At 43.0% G+C, this 13,646-nt stretch overlaps 1 protein-coding gene across 1 annotated transcript in view; it reads left to right on the top strand.

The window, feature by feature from the left end:
- spon1 (spondin 1, extracellular matrix protein) overlaps window positions 1-13,646 on the top strand; it is a 214,068-nt gene that overhangs the window by 34,362 nt on the left and 166,060 nt on the right. The window contains 1 exon segment of the mRNA NM_001097272.1: window positions 9,598-9,731. Within this exon segment, the coding sequence (NP_001090741.1) occupies window positions 9,598-9,731 (134 nt within the window).

Below are 13,646 nucleotides of genomic sequence, written 5' to 3'. Positions count from 1 at the left end.
TGAAATTTTCACGGAGTTGATTAAATTAAGCTATCAGTTTAATCAAATTAAAGTTGCATTTGTGGCAAATATACAGTATGCCTAGGTGCTGTCACAATGCCCCCCCCCCAGTATTAGGCAAGCACTGTACTGTAGGTCCAAATGGGGACCAGAAACTTAGTTGGGATCAAGTACAGGTACTGTTTTATTATTACAGAGAAAAGGGAATCATTTAACCATTAAATCAACCCAATAGGACTGTTCTGCCCCAATAAGGGGTAATTATATCTTAGTTGGGATCAAGTACAGGTACTGTTTTATTATTACAGAGAAAAGGGAATCATTTAACCATTAAATAAACCCAATAGGGCTGTTCTGCCCCCAATAAGGGGTAATTATATCTTAGTTGGGATCAAGTACAGGTACTGTTTTATTATTACAGAGAAAAGGGAATCATTTAACCATTAAATAAACCCAATAGGACTGTTCTGCCCCCAATAAGGGGTAATTATATCTTAGTTGGGATCAAGTACAGGTACTGTTTTATTATTACAGAGAAAAGGGAATCATTTAACCATTAAATAAACCCAATAGGGCTGTTCTGCCCCAATAAGGGGTAATTATATCTTAGTTGGGATCAAGTACAGGTACTGTTTTATTATTACAGAGAAAAGGGAATCATTTAACCATTAAATAAACCCAATAGGGCTGTTCTGCCCCCAATAAGGGGTAATTATATCTTAGTTGGGATCAAGTACAGGTACTGTTTTATTATTACAGAGAAAAAGGAAATCATTTTTAAAAATTGGAATTATTTGCTTATTATGGAGTCTATGGGAGATGGCTTTTCCATAATTCAGAACTTTCTGGATAAGGGGTTTCTGGACAAGGAAACAATATCAATATTTATTGAATACATTTTGCTGCAAGTGCTTTCCAGGAAAAATATTGCTCTGTACACAGATGAGCAGGGCTTTCTCAACAAAATATAGGACCTACAGAGAAAGTGAAACTTCGGGTTCCGAAAACTGCACTCCATAAATCCCAGGCATGCCAGTAAGTTCACTGCAGAAATAGATAAACAATGCATTAGCCCCAGACATGTGAATTAGATCTCTGCAGTAATAGATGAACCTCCATTAGCCTCAGGCATGCCAGTTAGATCTCTGCAGTAATAGATGAACACTCCATGAGCCCCAGATATGCCAGTTAGATCACTGCAGAAATAGATGAACACTCCATGAGCCCCAGGCATGCCAGTTAGATCACTGCAGAAATAGATGAACTCTCCATGAGCCCCAGATATGCCAGTAAGATCACTGCAGAAATAGATGAACCTCCATTAGCCCTAGACATGCCAGTTAGATCTCTGCAGTAATAGATGAACACTCTATTAGACTCAGACATGCCACTTAGATCTCTGCAGTAATAGATGAACACTCTATTAGACTCAGACATGCCACTTAGATCACTGCAGAAATAGATGAACACTCCATGAGCCTCAGACATGCCAGTTAGATCACTGCAGAAATATATGAACACTCCATTAGCCCCAGTGGGGTCCAGCAGGCCTAGAGCCTACCAGTAGCCCGGAAGAGCGAGCCTGGGACAGGTGGAGCGGAGCGAGGCCATGACAAGGGGGGTGAATAGGGACCCATAGGAAGCTGGTGAATAGGATGCTGGGAGTTGTAGTAGCAGAGCATAAGGTGGGAGGAGAAAGAGGCCATATAAATAAATGAAACCGGAACAAGGCATCCATTACCTCGTGGCAGTAGAAGGGAGAAGACAGCGTTCCCGCCCGCCCTGGAGTACGGGATTTGGGGGTAGGTAATAAGTGGGAACTGGTTGATTAGTCGCAGCTTAAGGCGTGGTGGGGCTGCCCTAGGGGGAGCCAAAAAGGGGATAAATAGATGAAGGTACAGGTGTTTTTCTGGAGGGGCAGGCCTGGGGGCTAGGCTTTGGGGGGAAAACAGGCATAGTAGGCACAGGAGGTGGGAAAGTTTGGTTGTGGAGGCCTAGTCACAGGTTTGAAAGGCTTCGGCAATTGTCTAAGGTTAATTTAAGGTTAAGTTATTATAATGGTAAGAATTGTAATGCAGCCTTCAGCGGCTAAATGTTACGTAACCTATGTTTATGTGTAAAGTGTATTGAATTAAACATTGACTACAAATTTGTTGTGTTATCAATAAAATAAGCTGCGGCCTTTCCACCCAGAAAATGCAGGTTTGTCTTTTGTTTTGTGGGGGGGTAGACTGGGGTGTGGGTTAAGAGAAAAGGGGACCGTAAGTACAACCTCCCCATGTCAAGTATTTTTGTTGGCCAGTCCAGCCCTTGATGGAAGATGCAGAAGTCTTGCCATAGGAATATGATTATATATTGGCTTTTAATCTGAGATAAGTATTTATGACTTGCCTGTGTTAGCCCAAAATTACCATTACAAAAACAAAATCATTTTCTTAACACATGAAAGAGAACCAGACATTCCTCTGAAAAAAAACAGTAATTAAAAATCAAATGGCTTTAAAATTAGGGAAAGCCAGATTGTGATAACGTCTAGAGTGGAAAGTTTATGATCGATATTCTCAACTTAATAAAACGTTAGTGGTGCCATAAATCAGGGGAGGAGGGAGAATGTCACATTTTGGTAGTGGTGCCGAGCGCCCTGCGCCGCTATGGAGTTTCACCTCTCAGAGCCATAACTAAAGATTTATAAAACCCTCAGGCAAACGAATGCTTTTCGGCTCTGCCCTCCCGCCGCTCGCTGTGTTTTTAATGCGCATCCCAATGACTCCTCCTTGGGATATGAACACAAGCCACAAACAAAGGCAAACCACGATGAACAATTTAAAAAAAAAATCTATTTTTTAAAGACAGCTCCCTCCTCGCCGGCCCGGTGTGGGAGAATTACTCTTCCTAATGGGCCTGTTTGATTGTAATTCTACTCTACATATTTATGAGCTTCTTATTTGCTATGTCATTTGATATTATCCTACGTCTGGGCAGGGAACGTGGGGATGAAAATGCATTGGAACACAGCCTCAGCTCTCAGGGTTCTACTCAGATATTAAGGAAATTCATGTTCTTCGGAATAGGCAAACAGAACACGAGATCGCTGAATGGCACCCCGAAGCTTTTATGGTAATAGAGTGTCGTAATATGGCTGCTTGGTTCATTCAGCTGATGGGTGGAGGAGGGCTAAATGACACGGTAATCACTAGGGACATTGGTTGGCAGAGATTTTCAGTTGAGGCCCCCCAAGCATTGGGTCAGGGCCCCCTTTAGCTTATAGAAAGGTTATTAATTCAGCCATAGTTCCAATATTATCTAGGACAGCAATTGTTTATCCCAACACTTACTCTATATAACGTTCAAGATGTATATCCAGGTACATGTAGGGCATCATATTGGCAATCTCCCCAAATTTCACACCAGCTGGCCTTTAGGATTAGTGCCTGAGCCATTACTCCAAGTGCCCTTGGGGGACAGCCCCACAGCTTGGGGCCTGTTGCCCTACAGCAGGGATCCCCAACCTTTTATACCCGTGAGCCACATTTAAATGGAAAAAGTGTTGGGGAGCAACACAAGCATGGAAAAGGTTCATGGGGGTGCCAATAAGAGCTATAAATGGCTACTTAATAGCCCCTATGTGGACTGGCAGCCTACAGAAGGCTCTGTTTGGCATTATACTTGGTTTTTGTGCAATACTTGCCTTTGAGGCCATGGGGAGCTGTTGCTAGGGGTTGGCAAGCCACATGTTGCCCCCGAGCCACTGGTTGGGGATCACTGCCCTACAGGAACCCTACACTTCTGCTTCTGTGAAGGTAGATGAGATGGAGCTGTAAAATATATGGCATTTAAGTCTGCCGTGACTGCTTTCCAGTTAATGAGACCAGGCATATCTAATGCTAGTTATCCAAAACCCATAATAATATCAGGGAGGCATTTTATTCCATGGATCAGTAGGTGGTACAGAACATTTAGCTGCTAATGTGAAGCCCTAGCCCCAATGAACTTCTGTTACCCCAAATTGCCTAAAGCCAATGGAATAATCCAATCTCCTGGGACCAGTCATTCTGTCCCTGCAGTCAATATATAGTAATATAGTAGCTGTATTAGAAAACAGACAAGCCCATCACACTGGACTCTTCAGTAACATTATTTATTCTCATAAAGTGTAACCAAAATGCCACAAAGGCAATGCAGAGTTAAACCCATAGACTTTATCCTGGATCAGTAATCAAATGTGTCCCTTGATCAATAACCTTGGACTTCAACAACTACAAATCCAAGATAAGCTTCTCACGTGCATCCAAAGACACTCCTCGCTAGGGTTGTTACTCAGCCAGGATTGATAAAACACCAGCCAAGATCAACGTACTTGCCGGTAAATTTGTAAGACCCTCTTGTTCCACCCCTGATCCTCTTACCTCTTTTTCATCAAAACGGTCATGAATCAGCCTCAAGCATCATGATGCTCCCGAATATCTGTTGATGCATGGGAACCCTGGCAATGTTGGGCCAGGCTGAAAGAGTGCCCAAAGCCAGCTGCCCTCAATCTCACACTGCTCCCCGCTTAGAATCAAAAAAATCCTCCTGGGTGCCAACTGCTACCCTCACCCAAGGCCAGAATTAGGGGTTGGCGGACAGGAGAGGTACATGCCTAGCACGCCCATCAGTGGTAGCTCCAGGGTTCAGGGCTGGAACTAGGGATAGGCAAAAAGGTACAATACCTTTTTGCCTATCCCTAGTTCCAGCCCTGAACCCTGGAGCTACCACAGCATCCCCTAGTGGCAGCAATTATGCTGCATGGCCAATTGCTTGTGAAATATGAACTTAGCATATAGCACTTATGTAAGTAACTGACTTGAAGATTTCAGCATGTGTAAAACTTCTCCCTTTGCTTGTCTCTCAAGTTCCCAGAGCCCAATTAATCCATGTAAATCAGGGTATACATGAAAAATGCCTTCCAGCACTAATATATTTAGCTGTAGCTTTCCTTCCAATGATTTAACGTGGAGAAATTTCCTCATATCTATTAAATAATTCTGCAGAGAACTTGTATATTCTCCCTCCATTGTTTTCCAAATAAATCACTTATCACCTCTTGGCATAACTGGGCCAGGGAGAATCCCAAAAAAGCTCATGTCTTTTCCCTTGGCTTGATTAACCCCAAGAACATGGTTTCTAATTGGATTCAAGTCGCCCCATTAGACAGAAATGTGATCTAATAGTTCAGACAAATGACTATGTAACAATGTTCATTACCGGGTCCGATTGCTTTGCCGACATTCGATATATTACATTTCTCATGCATCCGCCACGAGCGAGGAAATTGCAGGCCTAAGAGAAATTGTTTTCTGTGAATATAAACAACTGTCTGGGAAAAAGAATCGGCTTCGTTTGCTTTCTTTTTTTTCCCTTATTTCAAGCTGTTTCTCTCATCTGTTGCATTCCATATGTTCCAGAATTATGACATTTCGGAATGGGTTTAATAGATTTATGGAACGAGGATCTCATAAAAAGTGTTTGTTGCGGATTCGAGAAGGGGAAACAAAAATGTTGTCTGGGCAAATTCACACACTAAATCCCATTTAATTACTTGCTACATTTATTGGCTTCATGTGTTGTTGGAGGGTGAAATGCGATGTGTATTTCTATGTATAAAACTGAGTAGGAAAGGTCAATAGAGGGGCTAAATAGGTGATTACTGGTTGTGTTTATGGCTTATTCTCACAACGGCTGCCATATTGGGCTTTGTGTGAAATACAATATTAGATGGAAATTGCCATTTTTTTAACCATATTGCAGAATTGTTCCCATCATTTCAGGCACACGTTGGGTTGGGCCTGTAGCAGCTTCACCTCAATACAAGGTACAGATGAGCCAATCTGTCCCGTTTCACATTTTGAGAAATGGTGAAAATTTCACGAAACGAAGAAAAATTCGCAAAATGTCGCTACCGTGACTTTTTTTTGATGCACCCACAACTTTTCTTGCTAAAAAGATTCAGCAGTGGTTTCATAGAATCCATAGCTGGTGAAAAATGTGGCTCATCACTAATGACAAGGGATACGAATATGCTTGCGTTGTAATGGAAATAAGGTGCAAGTAGGGCTGCAAACTGACCCATTTTGGACTGAGCAGCCCATTTTTGTTTTCTGGACTGTTTTGTTCAAAATCGCTTTTGTTTGGCTTTCAACTGTCTGAAACCTGGATACAAATCTGCCCCCTATACCCACCTGTAATGTAACCCCATGTATCATAGCCCGGCCCCTTACAGTCATGGAAGTCACAGACCGGCCCCTTACAGTCATGGAAGTCACAGAGCTGCCCCTTACAGTCATGGAAGTCACAGACCTGCCCCTTACAGTCATGGAAGTCACAGACCTGCCCCTTATAGTCATGGAAGTCACAGACCTGCCCCTTACAGTCATTGAAGTCACAGACCTGCCCCTTGTAGTCATGGAAGTCACAGACCTGCCCCTTACAGTCATTGAAGTCACAGACCTGCCCCTTACAGTCATGGAAGTCACAGACCTGCCCCTTATAGTCATGGAAGTCACAGACCTGCCCCTTACAGTCATGGAAGTCACAGAGCTGCCCCTTACAGTCATGGAAGTCACAGACCTGCCCCTTACAGTCATGGAAGTCACAGACCTGCCCCTTATAGTCATGGAAGTCACAGACCTGCCCCTTACAGTCATGGAAGTCACAGACCTGCCCCTTATAGTCATGGAAGTCACAGACCTGCCCCTTACAGTCATTGAAGTCACAGACCTGCCCCTTGTAGTCATGGAAGTCACAGACCTGCCCCTTACAGTCATTGAAGTCACAGACCTGCCCCTTACAGTCATGGAAGTCACAGACCTGCCCCTTATAGTCATGGAAGTCACAGACCTGCCCCTTACAGTCATGGAAGTCACAGACCTGCCCCTTACAGTCATGGAAGTCACAGACCTGCCCCTTGTCACTGCCCCCCTTGTTCAGTTTCTGCTACTGGCAAAGGGGGGCAATCCCAGGAGCAGGTTGCATCTGGCATATCTGGGGGCCTATTGGTGGAACCTGCTATGGGAATGCTAGAGATACCACCAGGTTCAGGGTGCTGGTCACTCTAGGGTAGAAAGGATGCATTGGCAACCATGTGGAAGGGCAGGAATGGGATTAGATGCAAATGCTATACTTGGCATTTCTGTCAATATGCACTCTCCTTTGGGTCCACCCATACTGATTGTCTAGTCAGCTAATCATTTCAAAGTATGTGAATGGCTGCACAGAATACAGTGTAGTCTGCAGCTTCCCTCTAAATGGATTATAGGTATGGGAATCCTTATCCGGAAGCCCATTATCCAGAAAACAAATCCAAATACAGGCAAATAGGTGATGTTAAGCTCTAAGCCAACAGCCCCTGTGGCATTTGCCAGAATCCACCAATTGCCAGTCCAGGCCTGGTGAGTCTCAGTGGCATGACTATAGAGGAAGCAAACCCCCACAGTCGCGGGGTGGCCTGGGAGGCGGGGAACCCAAATCTCTGGGTCTGCTTCTTCTGTAGGACACAGACGGGCAGAGGGAGGGCCTGGAAGTTGAGCACCAATTAGACTTGCCACCGGTTTTGACCTGGATAGCCGGTTTTCAGAAGGGCTGTTAGGGTCAAAACCTCCTGTCCGGTTTTCCAAATTAGGATTGATTGACGATTGGCCGAACACCGCATCATAGCCCTGCCCAGTGACATCACTGCCTCATCTCTTCTCTGCCCCCATGACGTCACTGCCCACCCCCTGCTCAGCGAAAAATGCCGGCAGAGGTGGCAACACTAGCACCAATCCCCTTTGTAGAGTTTTTTGCAGGGGGGCCCAGCGCCCGGGTTCATTACGCCACTGACTGAGCTCATGCTGCTACACAAGTACCTAGGTTCTTCTGACTGTGAGTCTGGGAGTAAATTGTCAACACTTCAATTCTATCCATCAAATGAAATAAAATCCTCTCCTTATACAAGTGTGTGGCACTCAGGATATCGGTGAAGTCCCCGTCCCTCACTGCCTGACAGATGGGAAAGCCAAGGCACATATTGTCGTGCATATGGACACAATGAATCACAGGAGGATTTATAATGCAAAAAGCAAAAAAAACCACTTGCGACACTGATTAATAAACCCAATAGACTCAATTCCATGTTTTTTTAATACAATTCTAATAATATCCCATAATAATATCCCATCCCCCGCATATGGTGCAACAGTTCTTTGCTTGATTTCTTATCTCACTCTGCAGCGTTTGCACATTTCCGTAACTCAGTGGTTTTTTTTTAGTGTTTTGGAAACCAACTTTACAAACTCAAAAGCTAGCGGCACATTTTTAAAGGGGAACTTCACCCAAACACAACTTAAGCTTTTTGAAAAGTAAACAATTTCAAGCAACTTTGCAATATCCATCAGTTTGATGATTTTTAATGTAATAATATGGTTTGGAACAGTTCCCTAAACCCCGCCCTGTTTCCCTGCTGATCTGGATGACAACTACATCCTCCCAAATCCCACAATTCCCTGCACAAGTGATATCAATAAGGAACATCACTGTGCAATGCATTGTGGGTTATGTAGTTCCTGCATGCTGTCTGTAAGCTGTGGGGAAGTTGTTACAATTCGTAACATCAATGTTTTAGTCCCTCCTCCCCTGCCAGGATTTCAAATAATGTAGAAGCAGAACTACAGCTGAATTTTAGCAAATAAAAATGGTATTTATTCCTACTTTTTGAAGGAAAAGATTACACTTTAGCTTTATGCTTACGAATGGCACTACAGAAAGGTCGGCTGATGTAGTCTGTCAATAAAAATCAAATAAATGGCAATAATTGTAGCACCGCACCATATAACTCCGCTGGTTAGGCCTCAGTTATAACATATTTAAGTTAATTTTATACATATTTATTTTATTCTCTAGCAATTTATGTGCAAGGCTTGGTATCCTGCTTTGTAAGGCAATCATTGGTGATGCAAAAAGTAGTGGGGAAAGGGGGCAGCCCTGTCTCGTTCCTCTGGACAATTGAAAGCTTGCTCTCATTCAAAGAAATAAAGGGGTCATGGAGATTTACTGGTATCTTTTTCTCTGGGTTCCTCTGAATTTATTTGAAACCAATCAGGGAGCAAAGATTTGACTAAATCAGTTTCTTCCTCCACTGTCAGTCATTGGTGTGTTGAATGGGACTAGTGGCCAATGGCAAAGAAGAGCGGCACTTGTCTCTAGTTAAAATGTAGCATTGCCAGGGAAAATTTGTCTGCACAATTTGTAGTGTGTAACCATTGTGGTTGTGTTTCCTATTGGCTTTTTGTAAAACCAGATGTGATTTAAATCTCATGACCAACATCTTTAAAGTGGGGGAACTAGAGGAGAATAAAGCTTCATTATACACAATTAATGTGGAAGCCTTTTGAAATCAATGCAAGGCCGAGCAAGCGTGTGTAATGCCATTCATTAAACCGCTAACACATGTAGACATGTTCTATAAAATGATTTATTCATTTTGAGCATTGAGGAACGCATAAAGGGCCTGTATAGCAAGGTCATACACAATACAACCTATTATTGAACGGGAGTGTAATAAACAATCATTTCATTTTGCAGATTATTGATGATGAAGATACTCAGTTTATGAGCAACTGCCCAGTGGCGGTGACAGAGAGCACGCCAAGGCGAAGAACGAGGATCCAGGTGTTATGGACAGCGCCCCCAATAGGATCGGGCTGTGTGATACTCAAGTAAGGAGTTTATACACATGTCTCAGTAATGCCGTAGCCTCATCAGCACTATATGGGATGTTGTAACATAAGCATATTGGAAGTAACCTCAAGGAGTTCAATGGCTATATAAAGGTCTATATATGGTAGATCTGGTAGCTTCAAATTGGCTTCCAATATCCTTGTGTTTTAAAAGGATGTGCGTAGTATATTCTGGTGTGGGTATATGCTGTGATGAGATATGTTTGAATGGAACACATTGGGCACTGGTCAATGAATTTGTACATGGCACCGACGAGTACCATACGCATAAAGGTGGCTATACACGTTAAGATCCACTTGCTTGGCGAGGTTGCCAACCGAGCAGATCTTTTCCTGATATCCCTACCTATGGGTGGGCGATATTGGGTGAAGTTAGGCCCTGGGGCCAAACAATCAAATTAGAATGCCGATAATAGGTGCAGTTGGTTCGGGGACCAAATCAATGAGCCGATGCGGTCCCTGATCCGAATTTTTTAGCCTGCCCGATCGATATCAGCCAGATTTCAGGCCAGATGTCGGTTGGGCAGGCCCTTTGTTTGTGCCCACACACAGGCCAATAAGCCACCGAATCGGTCTAAGGGACCGATAGCAGCTACAATCAGTCCGTGTATGGGCACCTTTAGCCTTCAGCTGGACTTATAAAGGTGGTCAGATCCCTAGCAACAATCAATAGCAGTGGCTCATACCACAAGTATTTGCCTTTTTTCCACCCATATTACCTACATATAAACAGAAAACAAAGTTTCCAAGAGGGACACATGTGAGGAAGGTTGAGATATCCATGGGGAACCGTCTCTAGGGCAAATACATCCTCATATTTGTCCCTGTCTCATAAATAAAACCATACATCACTGTCTGTATATTAAAGCCCTTCAATATCATATAGTATCCCAATTAAAACCCAGATGGATAAAAAAAAACAGATATCATCACTGAATAAATAAGGAATATATTTTTATCTCTGACCCCATAAACCATATTAGAATAGAAACAGATGATTCTATCTCCTCAAGCAGCAGTTCCAAAGGGTTCCTGTAATTGGGGTTTCTGTGTTGGACGGCTGTATTTGGTTTCCAGCCTAAATATTTGTTATTTTGATTCATACACTAAAATGGACTTATCTGTCCAGGAAACATCATTTCTAAATACTTGTGGATGGTCCAGATACTCTTTGGCAAAGCTCAGGCAGACTCAATGTTCTCATTCATTTCTTCCCGAAATATATGAAATTCAGATTAAGCAACAGGAATTTTTTCATGGTACCATGGAACTGAGGGCAAAGATTGTAACTTGGATAGACCCTTAATCTGTCACCTACCCAACAAACTGTATTAATACTGCATCTACTCTACTTAATACACATATATACACAAAAGTTAAAGGGGAAGGAAAAACATTTTGGCATTTCACTGCCAATAAATAGTGCCACCTAGAACGCTATATTTATTCTGCAAAAATCTTTACCATACCTGAGTATACAACCCTAGTTACTCCCTGCTGCAGCTCTAACTTTTGGTACATGTAGTTCAGATTACACAGAGTTGGGAGGGGGAGCACATTCTGATGGGGGGGGGTGCAGAAAAAGGGTGAGAGAGAGGAAGAGAGGGAGAGAGGATCAAACTTAGCAGACTCTTGCCTGTGCCTGCTATAGTTCCAGGGGTACCCAGGGCACAAATAAGCACTCACCCCAAATCCCCCCCTAACTGGCCTTCAGGCTGGACCCCCTTAGCCCATAACAGTGTTACAGATATATAGAAACATTGGGGTAACAGTCACCCTGCTATAGTTCCAGGGGTACCCAGGGCACAAATAAGCACTCACCCCAAATCCCCCCCTAACTGGCCTTCAGGCTGGGCCCCCTTAGCCCATAACAAGGTTACAGATATATAGAAACATTGGGGTAACAGTCACCCTGCTATAGTTCCAGGGGTACCCAGGGAACAAATAAGCACTCACCCCAAATCCCCCCTAACTGGCCTTCAGGCTGGGCCCCCTTTAGCTCATAACAAGGTTACAGATATATAGAAACATTGGGGTAACAGTCACCCTGCTATAGTTCCAGGGGTACCCAGGGCACAAATAAGCACTCACCCCAAATCTCCCCCTAACTGGCCTTCAGGCTGGGCCCCCTTTAGCTCATAACAAGGTTACAGATATATAGAAACATTGGGGTAACAGTCACCCCGCTATAGTTCCAGGGGTACCCAGGGCACAAATAAGCACTCACCCCAAATCCCCCCCTAACTGGCCTTCAGGCTGGGCCCCCTTAGCCCATAACAAGGTTACAGATATATAGAAATATTGGGGTAACAGTCACCCCGCTATAGTTCCAGGGGTACCCAGGGCACAAATAAGCACTCACCCAAATCCCCCCCTAACTGGCCTTCATTGTTAGGTGAGATTTCACTGACACAGTCTCTGTAATGGCCGGACCTCACTCCCACAAATGATTATGTTTGTTGTTCTAATCATTTGAGCTGCCTGAGTCTTCTATTGAGATTTCTTCCATGTAAATTCTGTTGGTTAGTGGAATTAATAGTTTGTGTTCATAGACATTCACAATCAAACAAGAAAATACACCATCATTTCCTCGTTTCATTTATCAAATGAAAGTCGCTGTTAATTTCTAGGTCTGACAGCTGTACGGCATTTCCTAGTCAACAGCAGCTGTCAGCGCTACCCTGGCTTCTTTCACAAGCAGATGTTTAATTTGACTTCGCTGATATTGTCAGATATTCCGAGCAAAGGAAGAAGGGAAAGAGAATAATCAGAATATTCATGATTGCAGGTCTTTTAAAAACATAAATCAAAGTGACAAATGACAACATGAAAGGAACTTTGTTGTGTTTTCAGCTCGTACATCTTTATCAGTTTTTCCCACACAAACCGAACAACATATTCACTCCATAAATTCATATTTTTTTTGTGAAATATATTGTGGAAACAAAAACATACTCACTCTATAAATTCATATTCTTTTTGTCAAGACAGATATTGTTAAAGCTGAAACTGTCTGTTTATATGGGTTCTTTCTCCCGATACCATAAATATATGTTCAAGTTACCATTTCTTGGTTGAATTATAGATATCAAAGGACCAGTAACAGCATATACTGTCAAATAATTCATTTAAACCGAAATGCCTGGTATTTATATTCTGTAGAATTTCTTAGGACTATATCGGACATTGGGGTCCAATTACTATTAGTGGGAAAAGCACCTATTACTGCTGTGGGACAAGATGGAGAATAAGGTGCAAGGACAGAGAAGAAGGAAGAAGATAGAGGCTCAAGAAGAGACTGATGCAAGGGAAAAGTAGCAAAGGGCGGCACAAGGAGAGGGGTGGAACAAGGGGGTAGAAAGGGGGAGGGGAAGCTGGGCCAATAGGGAAACAAGAGGGGTTTGTACTAGGGTTGGAAAAGAGAATGGCATGGAAGAGGGCGAGATGAAGGTGCAAGGGGGAGTGATTCCAATGCTGGTAGAATTTACAAGGTGGCACATGAAGAGAAGGCTGAAGATAGAAGGATAAAGAGTAAAGAGAAGAGGGTTTTACTGGTATTGGAGACTAGAATAAAGAATATTGCAAGGGCATATAAGCAAAAAAAAAAAGGTTTTGAGATAAAGTTGAAGGAGATAAAGACTGAAGGGAAGTGGAGAAAGAAAAATAACTTTAGGGGAAAAAGATTGAGCAGAGAAGAAGAGGAAAACAGAGGAGGTAATGGTGAGCTGAAGTGGTGGAAGGCAAATATCAAGAGTAACATAAAGTTGGGAGAAGAAAGCAAAGACTGATGAGTGACAGCCAAAAAGTTAGCTTCTTCTTAAGGGAAATGGCACATTTAGCACGTTCAGGTACTTTTAGCAGCACTTTTAACCAGCTCACAATGCGACAAAATAA

Source organism: Xenopus tropicalis, chromosome 4 (genome assembly GCF_000004195.4).
Source record: "Xenopus tropicalis strain Nigerian chromosome 4, UCB_Xtro_10.0, whole genome shotgun sequence".
NCBI lineage: Eukaryota > Metazoa > Chordata > Amphibia > Anura > Pipidae > Xenopus > Xenopus tropicalis.
Note: the sequence above shows the minus strand (reverse complement) of the source record. Positions and strands in the feature narration are given on the sequence as shown.